At 37.1% G+C, this 22,029-nt stretch overlaps 1 protein-coding gene across 3 annotated transcripts in view; it reads right to left on the bottom strand.

Moving 5' to 3' along the window:
• Window positions 1–525: 525 nt before the first annotated feature.
• CTNNAL1 (catenin alpha like 1) overlaps window positions 526–22,029 on the bottom strand; it is a 58,554-nt gene continuing 37,050 nt past the window's right edge. For all 3 annotated transcript variants that reach the window (XM_068553318.1, XM_068553319.1, XM_068553320.1), the window contains 10 exons: window positions 20,665–20,823; window positions 18,759–18,851; window positions 15,444–15,594; window positions 11,870–11,907; window positions 9,210–9,364; window positions 5,659–5,707; window positions 2,597–2,653; window positions 2,343–2,456; window positions 1,572–1,655; window positions 526–1,432 (listed from right to left, as the gene is read on the bottom strand). In XM_068553318.1, coding sequence (XP_068409419.1) covers window positions 1,367–1,432; window positions 1,572–1,655; window positions 2,343–2,456; window positions 2,597–2,653; window positions 5,659–5,707; window positions 9,210–9,364; window positions 11,870–11,907; window positions 15,444–15,594; window positions 18,759–18,851; window positions 20,665–20,823 — 966 coding nt within the window. In that variant the 3' untranslated portion in view covers window positions 526–1,366. The remainder of the gene's footprint in view (window positions 1,433–1,571; window positions 1,656–2,342; window positions 2,457–2,596; window positions 2,654–5,658; window positions 5,708–9,209; window positions 9,365–11,869; window positions 11,908–15,443; window positions 15,595–18,758; window positions 18,852–20,664; window positions 20,824–22,029) is intronic.

Here is a 22,029-nt window from a genome sequence, read left to right as displayed (position 1 = left end):
ATTTTACATATAACGTTACCTCACATCATTTTCCCATTATTTCCATTGTAATTTAAAAGAATATTTTGGTTTCAGGGCATAAAAATCATGTTTGATGATTTTTATAAAGAAATATTTTATAAAGGTCATAACCAAGCTGAGTGCATCCCATTTTCTCTCCAAGGCCTACAGTAAATTCAAGTTTCCTTCAATAAAATATTGACTAGCTAATTGGTAGTACTGTGGTTCTTCAGGATCTTGCGAATATTGACTGTGATGGCTGACCCAGATAATGATCATCAGACGAGCTTATAGAACTACTGCCATTTGGCAACTGACAGGTCCCATTAGATTTCAAAATAAATTTTGACGCACTGGGATACAAGCACAAAAAAACAAAGTTAACTGTACTACATCATAAGGACAGAACTTATAACCAGATCCTTCTATCAAAACCCACCCCACAAAAACAAAAGCTTTAAACCGTAAAACTAAAAAGACTAAAGTTGTTTATTTGTTTTATAATGAACATTCCAAAGGCATATATATAAAATGTATGCTTACTCAGAATTTATTTTAAACAGCTTAGTTCAATTATTCTCTGTCTTCTACCTTCTGTTCCATCAGTCACTACTCAGAAGTACAAAAACTACTTTTTAAGCCAGTAAGATAGGCTTAGGAGTCCAGCTAATATTCAGGGCAGACAGGCCAGCTATCCTAGAACGAGAACTAAAACCGTCTCCTAGTGAGTTCCTCCAGGATTCCGTGGAGTGAGCTCCATGGCCCTGCTTTTGGGTGGGAGCGGGACATGCCATCACAACAGATTTCCTGTGCTCTGTGAAACCCTTACTAGAGAACAAACGTGTGCTCCTGGCATGGATGATCTGTGACAGAGGGGACAGTGGAGGCCCAGTCATACTCAGTGGACAGAGGGATTGAAGAAGAGTCCACAGGTTTAAGGAAAACCCTGCATCACCCAGACTACTGTGTCTCTTCTGCTGCAACTTGGTATAGCAGATGATAAGCTTAAATTTAAAAAAATAGGAAGTTAGGGTAAAATATGCCAAAAGTGATCATATATTCAAAATAGTTTCTTTGGATTAAACTGTCATTAAGACAGTAGGGATATTTGGTTTGACTTAAAGAACATAATTCATGGCAACGTCCCATTCTAAGATCACACTGCAATTAGAAATATAGCAACTACCATGGCATTTAATAGTTGTCAGAAAGCTTCACAATCGGTTTCATGATCAGAAAATAAAGCAAGATTTCAGTTTGTTTTCTTTACAAAATTGTTCAGTTTCTGAAATATAAAGGATCATTTGCTTTCTAAAAATGTCAGCTTTGCCACATGGTGTTCCAGAGATCTGACCTCAAAAGCTTCTCAAGTTTTACCATCCACAGAATCTTTATTTGTAACTGAGACCCATCTGTTGTTTTCCATTTGAAGCTGGAAAGAATTAAGAAAATTAGTTTCTGCTTTACTTTACTCTTAAAGTAACTGCAAAATTAAATAGTATCTATTTCTTTTGCACTCTCCTTTAGACTAATTTTTTAAATGTAAGTTTAAGATACACAAATTATCTTACCTTCTTCAGCAGTTTATAGCAAAGTGAGAGAAGTTGGACCAAAGTAGCCATTATGCATCTTGTCTTTGTAATACTCTTATCAACCTATAGTGACAGAAAGCAAGCAAACCAAATTCTTATAAGGAGGCCTTCAAAAGACTTTATCATTTAGTTTGAAAATGGTAAAAATTTCTTCATTATAGAAATCTAAGGGATCTCAAAGGGTATACAGATTAAGGCATCTGAGCTGACTTGATGACCTGAGGTCCCAGAACACAGAAGCAGGGATTGTTGCCCAAGTCTCATGCCAATTTCATGGAACCAAAGGAAGAATGGATGGAAAATCAACCTGTTCTATTTCAGATGGTTTAGGGGCTTCTCAAAGTGCACCAAATAGTGGCAGTGAACCCCCTTCTTTACACTTCCTTGCACTCTACTTTTTTGCACTCAAACTCCCTAAAACAAACAACAGAAGGCCTTCACTCTGAGATGTCTGTGCCCTAGTTAGTCAGGTGATGATGTTGGGATTTAAGGGTAGCTGCTCCGTGCTGTGGTATTAATCATGTCCAAAAAGCTAATTTACTTGGTGAACCTACAGCTTCCTGGGGTCAGTTATAACTGCAGATGATAAACGGTTCTTGCAGTCAAGGCAGGAAAAATGGAAATAAATTGTTCTTCTGTAGGTATTAACACTTTATTTGAAGAAAAAGGGGCTGGAAGCTAACCTAATAAAAAAAAAAAAGTGTGAAAGTTTCTCAGGTGCTTTCCTGAATGTCCCACCCTCCCTTTTACCTTTAGAAACACTTGATTCTGCAAAGGTGTCTTAGTTACTGCCTGGAGCTGGTGGCATAGAGGAACAAGCTTGTTTATTTCCAGGAGAAGCATAAGCTTATCATCATCTTTCAGCTGAAATGTAAATAAGGAAGTTATACCAACTCCAGTGAAATTCCATCTTTTAAACCTTAAATACCTTTATACCTTAATAATATACCCTCAAAGTGGGTATTTACATCACCACCAGCACCAGGCAGGGATATGTGCATTACCTGTTTTGAGAAAGCTTGCACACTTGAAGCAAGCTTCAAACCCTCTTCAGCAAAAGCCTGGTAGAAAGGAAAAACATCACTACGTTAGGTGTATGTCGTCTAGATAGTTGGTAAGAAATACACTCATGGATAATTTTCATACAGAATTTTAAAAATAAAACCTAAACATAAAAGGTCTGTCATGGAACTTCTATGGTTTTTGTTGTATCCAGGAAAACGCAAGAGTTTAACTGTATTGAGAAGCAGATTTCCCAGACCTGATGCAGAATCAGTCCCTGCAGTGGCACCCCTACACCGGGACACCTCCAATTACTGTGCAGAATCACACAGACATTTGATACTTAGCCATAAAAATTATGCCTGGGCTTTTAGATGGAGCCGAAGCTCATCTCATAATATCCCCAATTATAAGAGGGTGTTGAATCTTGGAACATGGGGTCAAAAGGGTTAGATGAGGTCAAAAGCGTTAGAACATTCCTGCTTCCAGCTCAGCAAGATAGAATTTGTCACCTATACACATTCTTCAACTAGCCATTTGAGGGGATTATTTTTTCCCTATTCAGCATACATTGTACAATTTAGTGAGGAGAAGAGGATGATGGGAAAGAATACTGAAAAATACTTTAGATTATTCGGGATGATTATTTGTAAATGGTACACAGAATCTTTTAGAGTGAGAGATACCAGGGAAGTGAAGACTGAGCTTTAGGTGGCAGCAGGAAGAATGAAAAGAACAGGGCAAATTTGAGAGTGATTTGTGAAGAAAAATAATAGATCTTGGTAATAAATTAGATAAAGCATATGAAGATGCAGAACAGGGAGGCAAATAATTTCAGGGTTCACTTTAACTCTCTTTCCAACAGCCTTGCTATCATTGGATAAACTGATCTCAAGGTCAAATACCCCTTAGCATCCTTCCCTATCCTTTAAAAGGGAAACCAGTGCGTTTTAAACATACCTTCTAACCAAACGGAATGACTCACTTACCCACATGTTCCTCATCATTCCACATTCCCACTTTCTCTGTACACATCTTCTCTTCCCTTCTAGCCTTCAAACCCCTTGGGGGCAAGATCCCTGTCTCACAGAGTACCATGGTTTTAAAACCACCTTAAAGCTGATGATTCCCAAATCTCTCTGTCCATTCTTGACCTAACCTGACACCACCACTCCTGTTCATCCTACTTCGGCAAAATAAAATGCTTAATTTTCTCCCTCTAAATTCGGTGTTGTCCCTCGGTTCTCTCGCTCAGTAAATGGTGCTAACATTTACCCTGTTGGTCAAGCCAAAAACCTTTTAAAACAGAAGCCAGGTCATGCCATTGCTCCTCAAAACCCTCAATGGGTTTTCCATTATTCTTGAAAAAAAAAAATCAAGGTTCTTCCCATGGCTCAGAGATGTCATATGTTACCACCTTCCTTCTGGCTCACTACATTCCACCCACGCTTGTCTCCTTGTTGTTCTTCAGACACCTCCAGCCTACCCCTACACCTCAGGGCCTTTGCACTTGTTCTGTCTGCCTGAAACATTTGAACCCAAGATATCCATCTAGCTCACTCTCTCAACACTCTACTCTACTCAGATGTTACCTCCTTAAAGAGGTCTTTCCTGACCACCCCCTTTCTATCACCTCTCTTCTTATCCTACAGGATTTTATCTCTCAGTACTTATATATGGGCATTATATATTTAACTTTTCATTGTCTATCTGCTCCCACTAGAATGTAAGCTCCATGGGGTGGGGACTTTCCTTTGTTCACTCTTCTCCAAAGCTCTCATCCCCAGGGTTTGACACACAGTACAAACTCAATGAATATGTGATGAACATTTTATGTAGACAGTCAGCAGATGTTGGTTTAATGAATAAGCTAACACAGGAAGAAGGTGAGTAGTGGATCTTTTACAGTGAAATACTCTCTATGGTGTGGTATGACTTGGAATGGATATGGGTCAAATTGAACAAAATGAATCCAGAATTTCTCCCAACTGTTTAAAAAAGGGAAATAGCTCACTTATAGTCAACTTTACAGAAAATTCCGAATGAAGTATTTTCTATAATTCTTCTGACTCTGTTGACAATCATCCTCTCAAGCTGAAATCCCTTCCCTGAAGAGGCTCAGGTGAAAGCACATGGGAATGCCAAAGGAAAACACATAACATTGATAAAGTGATAGAAAGTTCAAATTTCAAATGCAAGAATGCCCTTGGTTCTAGAGAGGCAAACAGACCAACGTGAGAGTCAGGGGAAATAAGGAAGGACTCTTGTAATCCACTTATCAATCTAAGCCTCTAGGTAAGCGAGGAGAATTAGAGCTAGGCCTATGTGGAGTTTCATGAGACACATAGGGCAGAAGGGTGAGTGTCAGTATGTGTCTCTCCCTGAATGCCCTAAATCATCAGGAATATGGAAGAAGAAAAGGAAACTAACATGTACTGAGAACCTGTAATGGTCTCAACCCTATGACAAGTGCTTTCTTTTTTTTTTTGACAAGTGCTTTCTTATGTGTTATTTTATTTAATCAATATCATTCATCCAATTCAATAATGAAGAAGCCAAAAAGCTTTCCTCACATTTAGGACAGTATAAGATATGCATCTGCTGACAGGATATTTTCACCTACTTGGGAAAACCTAAAACTTAATATTGTATCTAGTGACTATCAAAGCCCATTCTACTTTATCCCTATAATATTTAAGTTTTTTTCCACTAAGATAACCAAAACAGCTCCACAAAATGCTACTGCAGTCCCCTGCTTTTCTACCACTCTCTACAGTACACATGTGCTGTGTATGTAGGTAAACATACAAACATGATGCAGTAAATCATCATGCAGCTAGTAAGAAAACCAGCTATCACGAACTTTTAGCCCAGAATTAAAGTATCAGCATAGGGGAACTCCCTGGCAGTCCAGTGGTTAGGACTCGGCACTCTCACTGCCAGAGCCCTGGGTTCGATTCCTGGTCAGGGAACTAATAAGATCCCTCGAGCTGCATGGCGCAGCCAAAACAATAATAATAATAATAAAAATAAAGTATTAGCATAAAATGGAAATAAAACATACCTCTAGTTGATGAATTAAATCCTGGGAAGTTTTTATTGGCCCCTCTCCCCTGAAATAAAGTGATTAAGGAGGTAAGAAAAAGTTATTGCCTGGAAATTGATTTTATATTAAAGTTTTAGAGCATTTTGTGTATTAACAGATCCCAAATTTTGAAGAATAATATTGAATAGACTAAGAACATTGTAACTATTCTTAAAGCAGCTTTAACATTTAACTATTACCTCTTAAGGCACTTTTAAAAAAAGTTGGTAAACATTATATATGTTAACTTTATAATGTAAAGAAACTTAAAACTGAGAAGTTATATTTTTCTTTTTTAACCTTCTTCATTTTGCTTCATAAGTTAAAGATATGAGATCTGATAATATGCCTTAAATAAAAGGCCTTTGTTCCATATGGAAAAAAGGTCAGACCAAAATCAGGACATTCTTATTTTTGATTCTAATTTCAACTCTGGCAAGAATTCAGTTGTTTCTGATGAGGCTGTCAGTTAAGTTTCAGTTCTGAGTCTATAAAATAATCATAGCAATATTTGTGCTACCACTCTCATCAGAAGATTAGAGAGTATCATACTGAAAACTACCAAGAAGAATTCAGAACTTTACAAGTGAAAAGTAAATTATAACAAAGAGCAACAGAATGCATTAAGATGAGCAACAGCCCAGGTATGAATCAGAAGATCTGAAATCTAGTTCACCAGTTCTGCCTTTTAATAGCTATGAGATGTGAACAAAACATTCTTATTCTCTGATAAACTGTTGTAAGGATCAAATGAAACTATGATGCAGAAACTACTTTAAAAACCGTAAGGCACTGGTAAGTGTGAAATTTTTAAAAACCATAATGCAAAAAACTAGAAAAGCTAAAATATATAAATTTTAAAGAAATATGAGTAACTGTATATAAATGATAAAGAAATTATATAAATTATTAAGACAACCTTACATGACAGCCTGAAGAAAAGCTATAAAATTGCTCAGGAAACCTACAAAACTGGATACTGTGAAGACTAACAGATGAGTCTCAGAAAGAAGCAATTAGATGAGGCTGGTAAACCATCATCTTAAGGGAAAACAGAAAAACTGTTTGGGGAAAAACAGGTATACTGACAGGGTGGGTAGAAAACAAAGCCAGCTTGAGATTTTACCACAATCATATTACCAGGACTTGCCAAACTGGCACAAGGTGTTATCCATTACAGAAAATCCATTTTCTTTTCCTGAACTTCAGTGGCTCCTGTCCAATAACCATATTCCAGTAACAAGTCCCATTCCACAGAGCTTTAGTTACCCCTATTCCTCATGCTTCCTAGTCTCTGTGGGATGCATGTCACCCCTTACCAAAATCCACTATTCTGACTCAGAAATAAAAATTGCTGACCATATATAATCCTGAAATATTCTGAAATAAGAAACAAGAAACAAAAGGGGCAATCGCAAACTTAAAAAAATTTCTATTGATGAATCCTTTATGTGGGAAGATTTTATATACCAAACTACATTCAGTAAGTAATAACTTATTTCTCGAGTTTCTATTGGTCAAAAAAATTTTTTTAATCTGATTTTTATCACCATGAGATAACTAGCATGATTCCATCTCAAAGGAAAGATCTTTGTTTCTACAGTTAATCTTCACATTTCAGTTGCCCACACATTGAGTGTGGGTAAACAAAGGAATTCCATTTTACTTCCTTTTGCAGACTTGACTCATCCGATTTTTAAATGATATGAACCAAGAAAGGAGGTCAAAATTAGTTTTGGGAAAACTCAATCCCTGGAGGAGCTTGCTAAGAATTAAGAACAAAGGAAGGAAACCACCAAAGGGGGGGGAAAAAAAGGTCTCCAATGATGGAAAATATGGAAAGATATTAACAAATGACTGCTAACCAGAGGCAAAATTATTCAACTCCTATCATTTCTCCTTCACCTTCCAGAGGAATCATTTCCCTTGAAAAGGTAGAAGACATCATCAAGACAAGAATGAATGCTTCTTCCTCACTCCTAATCTTCCTTCCATATGAAGGAATCTTCACTAGCACAGCATCCCTCACTTCACTCTGCTCTCTCACTTATTTCACCCCATAGAAGAGGGTGGACATTTATTGACCTTTTCAGTCTTTTTGGTGACTCTGTGAAAATAAATTAGACATGGTAGCCCTTTCTTTTCTCCTTTTTCTCTTGGTAGTAAAGGTGCCTTTGGGATATACCTAGTCTTCCGAGTATTTTAAGAGATACATTCTTCCCCTACAGGGTAAGATTTCTTAATTCTAGGGATTATTTTTAAAAGCCTACTTGTCTATGGCTATAAACCTCATTATTGAGTATCAGTTTTATCAGTATAAATGTTACTGGCCCCATCTGCCTATTCTTTTGTTTATTTTTTCATTTTGTTCAGAACTTTGGTGGGGAAAAGGGGCTATTTATTGAGCCCAAAAGCCCACACAGTTGTAGAGATCCCAATTACTTTAACTGAGCTTAAGACTCCAGTCCAAATGGATTACATTCCAGATTACTGAAATAATATGCAGGTGTGAATGACTGCTGGTTATAATTTCAAAATCAAAATGAGTAGGAGAGAAGCCATAACACTGAAGATATCAAGTATCTTCCAGTTTCTAAAAATGAAAAAGATAGATATCAGAAAACGAAAAGCTCGAAGTTATTCCTTGAGAAAATTCTAGAACAGGTCATTGAGCAGAAAACAGATAAAATTTTTAGCAACATGGAAATACTGTACCGTATGTATAGTCTTCCATTATTATAATGGAAGACAAATGTGAGCGACATGGACTTCATTGAGGCATTTGACCAACAGTCTTGTAAGGTGAACAAGACAGAGAATGTAGGTCAGGTAAATGTAAAGTTAGGGAAATTCTCTGCTACATAATGAATACTGATCCATGGAGGTTTGGCACCCTATTGAGGTGGTAGACCTCATAGCTCTACCCTTTGATCTGTATATAATCCGTCACTGTGTAAAGATTTAAAAGGCATGTTTTCTTTTTTATATCTTTATTGGAGTATAACTGCTTTACAATGTGTGTTAGTTTCTGCTGTATAAAAAAGTGAATCAGCTATACATATACATATATCCCCATATCCCCTCCCTCTTGCGCCTCCCTCCCACCCTCCCTATCCCACCCCTCTAGGTCGTCACAAAGCACCGAGCTGATCTCCCTGTGCTATGCGGCTGCTTCCCACTAGCCATCCATTTTACATTTGGTAGTGTATATATAAAAGGTATGTTTTCTAAACTTACTCATGCTGGCTGGGAGAGACACTGATATATGGGATGACAAAAAGCAGAAAGCAAAATTATTTCAAAATTATGGAAGGAATCGTACACAAACCTAGAAAAGGATCTCTTCTAAATCTAAATCCTAGTTAAATGAATGTCTTCTTGTTGCATTCACTTAATTGTCCTAACAACTACTTAGTCTTTTCACCATATATTTGAAACCAACTTTAACCTATCAGTGTAACATGGCACTTTTTCTTTACACCAGATATCATTAAGTTCATTTTAAAAGATCAAAATGTAACTACATTTACCTAGTAAATAAATGCAGAGAATAGGCCATACTGGACATGTTCCGTCCGTATCGAACAATCTCGTCCTCCTGATCCTCCCACTTCTCAATCTCGCAGTTGGCATCAGAGGTGAGCAAACCCAGCTTGAGTCCAAGCTTTGCTATCTTGGCTTGCTCCTACAAAACATACATTTTAATCACAACAATGTAGTCATTAATTATGTAAAAGGAAGATTAAAAGTAAGACTACTGCAAAGAAAAAGGTCTTGCCTCAGAGTCAGGCTTGTCTGGCTTTAATGATTTCAGGTTTGCGTTATTCTTCTGTGACAAGAAAAAGATTAGGGCGTCTTAAAAATAGGTACAGTTAATTGTGAAGAAATGCAATAGTCATAGAAAGCATAACAAAGTACCTGTAATAAAATTTTAATATAAAAATTTTCAGTACATACTGAAACTATATTAAACTGTTTAAGTAAAAACAAACAACTACAGTTGACCCTTGAACAACGTGGGGCTTAAGGGCATTGACTCTCCGCCCACAGCCGAAAATCTAAGTATAACTTACAGTCAGCCCTCCATATCCGCAGTTCCCCTGTGTCTGTGGTTCTGCATCTGTGGATTCAACCAACCCCAGATGGTGTAGCACTGTAGTATGTACTACTGAAAAAAATGCACAAAAAAGTGGACCCCAAAGTTCAAACCCACGTTGTTCAAGGGTCAGCTGTAATTGCAAATACTCTACTAATATGTGCGTTCAGCTTTGAAGAAGTAGTTAGTTAGAAATATGGAGTTAGGGAAAGCAGATCTGTGTCCCAGAAACACTTAAAGACTTCTGCAGTCTTTTCATAGTCCAATTATTATACGCCCAAACCTCCCTGGCCCCTCTGTTAAATTATTCTTAGGAAATGATGTAATAAAATTAATCACTATATGTAGCTTTCAATATATTCCTAATGTTATGACTCTGGAATTCAATTCCTTTAACAAGTTTGCCTTTTTGAGGGCTAAATTTCAGCACCCTAGTTTCACTGACATCCAGATTCCTAATCCTATATGCCAGGTTATATAGGAGATTATACTTAGAATTTAGGATTTAATATTTGAACCAGCATGTTTGATGGCCCCTATATTTGAAACAACAAGTTTGTTTCTACGTAGGCTATTTAGAACTCAGAATATATTTCCCCTAGGGGAGAAGAAAACATTGTGCACTCGTTAGGTTACCAGGCTGGCCCACAGATGCTTACTTACTTGTAGAAACCACTACCAATAGCAATGTTTCTTTGAAAAATATATCCAGAAGTTCTCTGGAGATGGCAGCCCAAGTTGGGCATTCCTCTCACTCTGAGATCTGGTGGGAACTCCCCTAGCTGGGGCAGGAGTTCCAGAACAGCTGGGCTAGTAGAGATAGAAGGGCCAGGAGATGCAGGGAGCCATTTATTTTTTTAAAGGAAACATTTATTTAAACCATCCACACACACACACACACACACACACACCACAGATTATATATTCACACACATGTACACAAAATACAGATTATGATAAAACAAAACACTCAGGTGCCCACTTAGCTTAAGAAGACAGCTTTGAGGTATATGTATACTTCTCCGTTTTTTGTTTCCCTTATTATTACCATGACTTATTGCTTCTGACCAGCTATTCTGTCACCAGTTTAACTGCAGAATAGAAGAGCCTCAACATTTTCCCTTTTTTCTATCCCATCGTTTATATTTGTTCATTTAACATTGCCCTTTTGAAATTTTCTAATCCTGTTTACTATAGAAGAAATAGGAGAAGGTAAAGGACAGAAAATAAATACAGGGACTCTATAAAGAGGCATGGACACACACACACACACACACACACACACACACACACACAGGCTGCCTCTTAGGTTCATTAGAAAATAAACAGAGATGGACCAATGATCTCTTTGGCTCCTCCTTGTATAGTCACATCATCTGCATCTTCTTCCTTAGTCTAGTATAAAGCAACTTATAAAGCATTTAAGAAAGTTAAGAATACCCTAGAGGTTTTTAGGTTTTATTTTATTTAGAATCTTACAACCCCATCTTATTCTTTTAAATTTAGTTGTGTTTTCGTTATTTTTATTTTCACTTTTACAAATTATTATTATCAAAGTGTTTAATGAAGACCGAAAGGGAATTGCCAGAAAAGGTACAGAAACCATCTTAATAATGTAACCAGGCTTGCCATCTAGTGGGCACTAGTTTGCAATGCAGTCAAGATGCATCAGCTTCAATTGTGTAAAGCTAAATAAAGCATTTCAAGTCTCTAAATGTAAACAGAATGGCTTGTTTTCATCAAGAAAATTAAGAAAGTTATTAGTTTGCATAAAATTGTTCCAACATGACCTTGTGAATTAGACCCAAGATATGAAGAATAAAAAGACCTCTGACTTCAGATTATGGCTTCTTATTAATCATAAGATCTGTTACGTATTCCCTCAATCCCTCAAATCTAATACAAATAACCAAACTATGGGCTACATCTAGACTGCTACTCAGAATAACAATTCTGAAGAGTCAACATTTAATATCCTAACTTTTTTTTTGTCATGTCAATCATTGGAGGTTGTGGGGGTGGCAATAGGCAACAAGAGCATAATTTGAATTCTGAATAAAAACATTCTCAAGTGTACAAAGGTTTTCTACTTACCATTGGCTTTGGAAGTGAAAGGTAGCCATACTTCTCTCCTACAAATAACATATATAACTTAAAACAAATTTTCTACTATTCACATTTAATTTTTAAAATATTATTAAATAAACAGAAATGTTAGCACATTAGTTTTGATAATTTAGTCTATTAATTACATGTGACTGAGAAATAAAATTGTAATTTGGTTGGAGAACATGAAAAAAATATATTTGGTACAGACTTTGATGTACAGAATTGTTTTTGAAGCACTGTCTTCACAGGGGTATTATAAGTTTAATACTCCCTAAATCCTTTGTTTAATACTCCCTAAATCAACATGACACTTGTGCCATCTTTACTTCTGAGTTTACACCTCCAGATAAATTAAGTCCAGAATTAAGTTCAAAGGCCCTCTCAGCTTATGAGGATAGCAAAATGATTTCTCATGACAACCTAACTGCTGTCCATTTTCAATATCCAGAGCTTTTCTGCATCTCTATAAAATAAAGCTAATCCCCCAAGGAAAGGAAAGCCTCATTATTTCACTGAAGATGTGCAATATTATTCCTTATTAGAAGTTCTTATAATTAGCTTTTTTGGTTCTGAAAGGGGCTTTATGTGGCATGATCCATCAGAAAAAAATTCATGTCCCCAGACCCACTTAAAATGAATCCCTAACCACTAAAGGCTAGGCAGATTATTAACTAACCTCAGGAGTAGGACTGGAGTATTTTAGAATTTGGATTAGACCAAACCCAGTTGTTATCCTCAAACTCTCCCTTACCTCTACATTCAATTAATCATCAAATCATACTAATATTACTTGTAAAATTCTTAAATCAGTCCTCTTATCTTCATTTCCACTATCATGGCCCCATCATCTCTTGTCTGGATGGATCACTCCCTTGTTCCCGACTCATACATCCCCCAAGTAAGCTCATATTTATCCACAAGCATGTTCCTCTTCCTGTTCGCCCCATTTCAGTGAACAGCACCTCATGCGTCCAGTCTGCCAAGCAATAAAATAGGTGAAGAGCTATGGAGCCTGATACATCCCTATAAACTGAAGCTTAGTCAGATTAACTTCAAGATGGTTCAAATATAACAAAGGAAATTCAGCTTCCTTAAATAAGGGATAGAATCTGCAGGCTATGAGAGAAAGCTTCTTTTCCACATTTATTTGTCTAAGATAAGCTCAACTTCTAAATGTTGATACATACTTATCACTAAGGAAAGGTGGAGTCTTTTTGATCTAGGTCCCTTCTAATACAAAGGCCATGGCCTCCCTGAACTGGATGAAGGCAGAAAGGGAGGAAGACAAATATTGATTTTTGAGTTCTTGAAACAATCCCAGGAGGCTCTATTATGAAATCTACGGGTCTCTGGGTAAGGGGACAATAACCTAGCTCTCAGACGGACTTCAAATACGCGAACACTAAAGGCTCCTTTTCATTGCTTAGCATGTTGTTTGCTACTTAATTGTTTGGCTAACTGATACTTGCAAACGTATCTAAGTTTCCTAGTCAGGAGAGTCAAGATATGCAGAGCAGAACTAAAGTGGCTAAAATAGAGCAAAGGCTTTCCAGTAATAGCTATAATATGAGTTATACCAGTAGCAAAGAGAAACCAGAATCTGAAGAATACACTCTGTCCTTTGCGGTGGGCAGGTGCGAGGCAACAGGCAGCCTTGTCATAATAACCATACAGAACAGGAAGAGCAGCACGGTGCCACTGGACTCAGTTCAGTCAACAACAGCTAACTCAGAGTTGGGCTTCTTGGCCGAAAAGCTATTCTTATGAGCTTCATGATAACAGTCAGAAAAAAAAAAAAAGGCAGCAAAAGAAATTAAGCAACTCTGTCTCAATTAACCCCACCTAAGTAAGGATGCCTCTGAACAGCAAGATACTACCAGTTAAACAATGGGTGTCGCATTGATCAAAGGCAGCAGTGTCCCACCTAAAGAGGAACTTCGGTTCAGCACTTAGGAAGTTAAGATAACCCTGATTTGGGGGGGACAGGTTACCCAAACCTAAAGAAGAGATCATTTACATAATATCCAGTTTGAAAGTAAAAGAAACCACAGTGACCACGTAGGCCAAAAATAAGTATAGGATTTTCCTGTTTCAACTCTGGTCTATCTGTAGGGGACGCTAGTCTAGTGCTCAGAAAGACCAGGAAGCTTCTTCTCTTCATTTCTTAAACAAGTCTTATGGCAAAGTCATCATTCTTCTTTAAATATGGATCAATTATATCAATTTACCTTTTAATATGTAAAACTTGCCTCACATAAAAACCCATGCAGCGGGGCTTCCCTGGTGGTGCAGTGGTTAAGAATCTGCCTGCCAATGCAGGGGAGATGGGTTTGATCCCTGGTCCAGGAAGATCCCACATGTCACGGAGCAACTAAGCCTGTGCACCACAACTACTGAGCCGGCACTCTAAAGCCCGCGAGCCACAACTACTGAGCCTGTGTGCCACAACTACTGAAGCATGCGCCCCTAGAGCCCATGCTCCACAACGAGAGAAGCCACGGCAATGAGAAGCCCGCGCACCGCAATGAAGAGTGGCCCCCGCTCGCCGCAACTAGAGAAAACCCATGCACGGCAACGAAGACCCAACACAGCCAAAAATAAATAAATAAATTTATAAAAAAAAAAAAAACATGCAGCTGTAAGTACTTTATCAAAGCATCAAAATGATATGCCATTCTGACTAGCTATCACAGAAATCTTTAAATGCAGAAGCATGGTAAGCATTTATTACACATTACAAATTATGTAATATCTACAAAGTCTACCATTCCCTGATTTTTAAGCAAATCAGCAATTACCCTAAATGGGTATTTTTTAAAAAATGAAATGTTTAGATGTTCATATTCAGTAAAAATAAATATGTAATTTGATGTTATTATGACTTTAAATGACATTTTAATTTAAAAAAACAAGCATGCTTGACACTAACAGAAGCCATTAGAAAGGAAATACATAAAAACACATAAACATAGATAACTGGATACACAGTACAATGGGAAATAAACAAAACTCCAAGTTGATGTTAAAATAAAGAGTAAAAATTATGCCTTCTGTACATTGTATGGTGCTATTCTACATGTTGTAGAAATACCAATGAACTTACCCACCAAAGGAAATATTCCAAGATTACGTAGTCATCAAGGAAAGAGATTCCATCCAAGTGGAAGGAAAGCAATTCGAAAATCAAATAACTACATTCATTTCATTATGAAGTTAGTAGAATTACATCAGAGAATTATTGTATTACAGAAGAGCATTTGTACTAAAACTAAAAAACAATTTATAAGAAATATAAAAATGACAATTTCAATAAGAAAACTAGATTGTTAATATTAATTCAAAGGAATCTACTATACTGTTGTACAACAAATTTTACTGCTTTGATACTAAAATGAAGGACAAATAATATTTTTATAATTTTTTGTGGAAGATACTTTACTATAAAAATAACCCAGTTGGGTTATAACAAGTTATTCATTTTGCATCTGAGGTTTGACATTAAAAAACGAATAGTTACATTAAAATACTAACATATTTCAATATATGGACAGTTTCTCACCTCGTCTTCCTTCAAACACATCATTGATTTCTCTCAGCAGTGTTAACATGTCACTAATTTGGGATTCCCACGCTTCACAGAATACATCTAGATTTTCTTTAGCAATTTTACTAGATGGATGCAAAGTCAAAGTTTCAGCAGCAGAAATTATCTAAAGGAACAATATACACAGGTGTGAGTTTCAAAATCTTACCTCTCAGAATCATATTGGAAACCAAACTTAAGCCTGTACTGTTCAAATCACTCAATGACACAACTACAAAGCAATTTCCATACATAAGCCCCATGTTGGGCAGTATGGACATACAAAACTTACTGTTTCTTATAATCTTATCTATAGATAAATAGTAGGCATTATTATATATAAGCCTTTATTCAGGGAGCAATTATCTTTATTCAAGGAAAGTTCTGTTTCAACAAAGTTATTTCCATAGCATGATTCAGAGTTAGACTACAAAGAGTGCACTGTATACTGCAGAAGAAGAGATGGTGTAGTAGTGGTAGTATTAGTAATAGTGGTAGTAATGGTGGCAGTAGTGGCGGTAGCAGTAGTCGTAGTGATGATAGTAGTAGTGATGGTAGTAGCAGCATTGGTATTAGTACTTGTACTGGTAGTAGTAGTGGTAGTAGTTGTAGAGGTAGCAGAATCGGTATTAGTACTGGTAGTAGTAGTAGTAGTGGTGGTGGTAGTAGTGGTAGTAGTAGTAACATATGCATACACCTATGAGGACATGGTAGATAGATCCTTGAGGTACTGTGATAGGTGCTTGATATACATTAGTATTAATCCTCAAAAACACACAAACAAAATACTATCCTTCTCAATAAGCACTGTTCCCATTTTACAGCTGGAGAAACTGAGACTCAAAGATACCAAGTAACTAATATATGACTCTGCATTCACCTGCTATATGCCCGGCACTGTACCCATGTTCCAGGTGCTGGGGAAACAGTTGTGAATGAAACAAATAAATGTTCCTCTCTTCATGGGGCTCATATTATAATGTGGGGAGACAGGTGATTAAAAACATGTAAGTAAATTATGAAATATCTTAGAAGATGATGAACGATATGTACAAAAACAAAGGGTAAGGAGGATGGAGGGCGTTTGGCAGTCACAGTATTTTAAGTTAGGTGGTCACTTGCAAAGGTGGCATGTAAGCAAAGAACTGAGGAAGGTGAGGGAGTCACAGGGAAACCTAGGGAAAGTCGTTTGGGAATGAGGTGGGAACATTTCTGATACATTTTAACAACAGCCAGAAGGTCAGTGTGACTGGACTGACATGAAAAAAAAGGAAGGTCAAGAATGGCCACGTGATGGAGAAACATGCACAGTAAAGATGGACTTTACTCTGAGTGAGATAGGAAGTCACTGAAGAGGTTTCAGAAACTGATATGTAATGGAAAAGAATATGAGAAAGAAAAATAAAAAAAAAAAAAAAATATATATATATATAAAACGGAATCACTTTGCTGTACACTAGAAACTAACACAGCATTGTAAATCAACTATACTTCAATTTAAAAAAAAAGAAAAGAAACTGCTATGGTCAGAGTCAGGCTGCCTTCGAGAGAATTAGACCTAGGCGCTCCTCCTGGGTGAGCACAGTCCCACAGGCACAGGCTTGACAAGCAGGTGGCAGCTTTCAGAGTAGAGCAAGGTTCCCCATCGTCAGGGAAGGTGGGCACATGGCTCGCCATGGACTACAAGCTAGATGCAGCAGTGCCGCCTTCTCAACCAGGAGCCACTGTACAGTGTGGAAACCGTTCCACTGTGCCCTGGATATGCTGTAACGTTGTAAAGGAAATATAAAAATGACATTGCTAAAGCAGAGCCATCCAGAAGTAATATAAATTCTCCTAGAGGCATGCTCTGTTTTCTTAAATTATCCGTTTGTGAGACAGATAGCCAAGACTAGGAATAAAAGCTGAGGCTATGGGAATAGAAAAAGCTTCTCAAGTTACAGAAATTGACAGCAGGCTCTATCTATCACCATCCTGGAAAGGAAAATATACTTTTCCTAATATCCCTGCTGCAATGAAAACAGTAAGCAGAGAATTACAACCAAATAGCAAGCAGGGCCTGAGGATAACAAGATGTGATTGTATATGGCAGGAGGGTCAAACTTTAGCTCTACTGAAATACATTTATAGCCAAGGCAAGTAGTATGACTCCCAAATGGACAAGTAAATATTGAAGCCTTGGTTTCTCCCAATAAACAGAGATCCTCTGGTTATAATAAAATGCTCAGCCGATGGTCACTGCTGAGGGTCACTCAGATAGTTCCTGTTTCCGTGAGAAGCTTTGGATACTGTTCTCCACGGGGAGCATAAACATCCTTCCAGCATCCAACTTGGGTCTGCTAGAGGGCACACACCACCTTTGTCTCTAAGTTGCTTTTGCTGTTCTCAACTATAAATCCAGGGGCTCGACATCTACCATCCAATAATGCAATAAGGAGTAAGTCCTTTTGGCTACCATGATGAATGAAACAAATACACCTGGTAAATTGTATTTTAGAGCTTAGACCTAAAAGGGAGAGGAACTTCTGTCCCTCCCTTTTTCCCTTAATTTGACAGAGACAGTATTAAATGCGATATCAATTGTTAAAATGCTTTTGAAAATTATAAAAACGAAGTAATATTATAGAGAATTCAGAAAAAAATAACTCACAATTCTCCCTAACAAGCAGAACTTTCATTTCTGCACATTCTTATAGTCATTTTCTTATATATGTACATTTTATATAGTAGCAATTATAGCATATAAACAAATCTGTATCCTGCTTTTGTCACCTAACATTTTAATGAAATATTTTTAGATGTTGCTAATTCTAGTTATCAAAATTATTACTATAACATAATAATATATTATTTGCCTAACTTAAGATTGTTATTTTGCTTCCAATTGAATCTTATTATAAGCAATGTAACAAGTATTGTTTTTATTTTTCTTTTAATCTCCTTATGCCCTTAGGAATTATTGGGTCAAAACATGTGAGTATTTTTATGGCTTATCACATAATGATAACTTAGTTTTCAAACATGTTATAACGACCTGTATTGTAAATGGCTTCAATTAAATAGATATAAACTAGGGCATCAATTAAATGGGCCAATCTCTAATTTGGCAGATGACCAGATAATCCAATGGAATGTTCTGGCACACTACCAACAAAAATTCCATTACCTTCATTTCTCTCAGTAGATTTGGCCCGTAGTTATGCAGAACCATTTGCGTCTTCCTTGTGCACAATTTGTTATGACACTCAGATAAAACATAATATGGAAGGAACGATCTGCTGTTGATCATACCTGCTGGCCGGTCACCTGAAATGTCTCCTCTGCATGTATACAGGTTATTTCAAGAGGTTCTGTCCCAGACACATGTCTCAACAATCGACAGGTCTACAAAAAACCATTTCTATAGTTCAACTTTCTCATTCTTCACAATACATAGCATCATTTTATAATTAACAAAGAAAATAAAACATTAAAACCTATAAAAATAAATTTGTACATTAATAAGATTATTATAATATTGCATTGGTTACCAACGGATTCTCTAGGAGCAAAGCAGGAACAAATACGGGTTTACTAGCATATACCCTACTGTTTCTACTTCCTATCTGATCATTGCAAGGTGGTCACAGAATATTAGAACCAAGAGGAATCCTGAAAGGACCTTGTAGTGCCCACATATTATATGTATGAAGAAACGGGCTCAGAGAAGGACTTATCCAAGGTCTCTCAGCTAAACTATGTCAGTTACCACAAGCTACACATTCTTTCTGCCAACAAATAACACTTCTCCCTGTCAATTAACACACCTTTTTCTGGAGATAACACTGGATTAGGCAAGACTGATATAATGAGTAAAGAGCCTGTATCAATGAAAATGTTTGAAAATAATTTTTCAATAATTTCTTGAGGCTTAAAACAGAAAATTAGGGAAAAATTTTTTTTTCACTTTTTAAAAATATTTGCTGCAGGATTCCTATAATTAGCAAGTTTGCCTGCAGTCATAATACTTGATTTATATAAAAAACAGCATCCGATCTATTTTAAAAAGGAGATGTATCTACAGTCATTTTAAGAATGCTCCCTAGTAGTTTTCAGATGTAAACAAATAAAGGAGAGGAAGCTAGCCTAGTTAGTCTAAAAGTTCCTTCTAACCATTAGTATGTGAGATTCAGTGAGCAGGGGACATTAGATAATATGAACACAGCTAGATGGTTCATATCTGTGCATTAATATACATGTTGGCTGGGACGTAACTCATATATACAAGGGGATATATTCTTCATGTGTACATGGGTTAAGTATACATTTCTTTACTAGCAGATATCTGACATTCTCAATAGGTAGAAGGCTTACAATATCAATCAATAATTGGAATTATAACAAAAGGGGCAGGTAAAGCACCAGTAACACATAACAAAGATTTGGGCAGAACAGGAGAGATTCCGAGAAGGAATACTGTGTTGAATGTCTTCTCTTTGTCCCTCCATATCCACTCTTTTTCCTTCTTGGGAGACTGACCTATGTGGTCTACAGCTGTGTTTGGCCAGTGGGAAGCCCCAGCAATACAGCAGCAGGGATGAGGAGGGTAAGGGCCTTTATTCTCATGCTCTTTCCCTGCAGGTTGCCGTGGGCTGTCTCTGTGTCTAGTCCTAAAACCACAACTACTCAAGGCTCTCTGAAGGACTCTGTGCTCTTCCAGTTTCCAGAAACCACCCACTCCCCCTGTTAATTTGGTTGTAGGAGTAGTACCAGCTCTGCTGTCACTAACCCCAATTCCTGTACTCTCATGGTTTCCCCACATCCTATCCATGCAATTGTAAATGGCTCCTTTATTAAACCCTCTTAAGATTAACCTAATTTGAATGTGCCATCTCTTTCCTGCTGAGACTCAAAAGATTCAAATACAAACAAGGTCATACGATGTATCTCCATTGCTCTACTCCAAGATCTAATCTCTCTGATGGAATAAGGAAGAAGGTTAAAAAGGGCATTTGTGGGTTCTAGCATTTTTTATTGTTTTGTTTTAGAGGACAAATTGTTGTAAGAACAGATAAACATGAAATTTTTAAAATTCCAAAGGCAAGAGAGAAAACGCTCTTGTGAGTTAAACCAAAAACTCTGTTTGTGTTAATATTACCTGATGATAGTACAGCTTTCATTAAACTACAGTTTCTTTAACAAGCAACCTATTGCTCACCTCAACAAGCCGCTCTTTCTGTTCAGACAGTTTGCAGGCATATTCAGCCAAACCTTCTAAATTTCCTTCTACTCCAGTAAGTTTTAATGCTTTGAGAACCACATGATCAGCGTGGTATTTTACCAGATCTGCTGCCAGCTGAGCTGCTGTACTATGAAGCTGCAGATGTGGGGAGTGAAGGGTAATGAAAAAAAGACAACAAACAATAAGGTTTTGTGACCGAAAACCTCATGAGTACTCTAAAAACTAAAGAGTAGCAACCTCAGATCAGTCCCACTTGATTTGCTGAGGGGAAAGTGTAAAGTTTCCTGTGGTAATAGAACTGCATAGCCCTGGGGAGTTTGCAACTTCTCCCACAGGCAGGAGGGATATTGACATCTTTGAGTCCCCTGGTGCTGGCGGTAATCCTGTTTGCAGAAGATGAACTGGTCATCGTGGCAGAGTAGCCTGATCCTCTTCTCATCCTGTTATCAACCAGCTCTTTCCCACATAGCTTCTCTCTTACAAAATGCTTCTGCTATTCTTAAAGTTAGTGAGAAATAGAATAGTATGAAGAGAATGGTATTCTGCATATTAAGAGGAAAATCAAACGGCAATTCATGATCATCAATAAGTTTTTAAACAGACATTTGAAAAAGTATCATTGTGAGATGCAGTCAAATATATATGCAACAAATTTTATTAAATACCTACGTTATGGCAGGAACTGAACTAAAGGCTGGACATACATGACAAGTAGGACACAACCCCTTCCCTCGGGGGCTCACAGTTTATCTATATTGCTATCCACAGCTTTACTGTCTAACTCTTGGGTCACAGGAGAAATGATGGCTAAAAGGATAATGAAAACCTCAAGGTTTTATTTAACTTTAGGTGGAATGGACTTTAAGCACTGCTCACTCTCACTGAACATCTTTGCGTACTATTAACTCCATTATCTTTTCTTCTCCTTATCCTGCCTTTTTAAAAAAATGTTATGACAGGTTATTTTGGGGTTCACCAGAAAGAGATCATTTTTAATAACACTGTCCTAAGGAAAATCGGATTTTTAATTAAGCCTATTTGAATGAAGTGATTCTTTTTTTCCTGGAAGTAATCCAATGTCCATTCAAATTGCAGGACTTTGTACAAAATTAACAATAGGGTAGTCCACATTCATGAAATCAAGTGAAAATAATTACAGTCAGAAACAAAGACATTAAAATGCATTTTCCTTTGGAAATTAAATGCACGTAAGAATTCAAAAGATTTTGTTTAACCATCAGGGTCATAGAAAATAGCTAATGCCAGCCTTTTATTTTACAGACTATGAAACAGGTCCCTAGAGACTGAGTGACTTGTTCAAGGTCACGTAAATCTTACAAA

The sequence above is a fragment of the Eschrichtius robustus genome, chromosome 10 (assembly GCF_028021215.1).
Source record: "Eschrichtius robustus isolate mEscRob2 chromosome 10, mEscRob2.pri, whole genome shotgun sequence".
Lineage (NCBI taxonomy): Eukaryota > Metazoa > Chordata > Mammalia > Artiodactyla > Eschrichtiidae > Eschrichtius > Eschrichtius robustus.
This window is presented reverse-complemented; position numbering and strand designations above follow the sequence as displayed.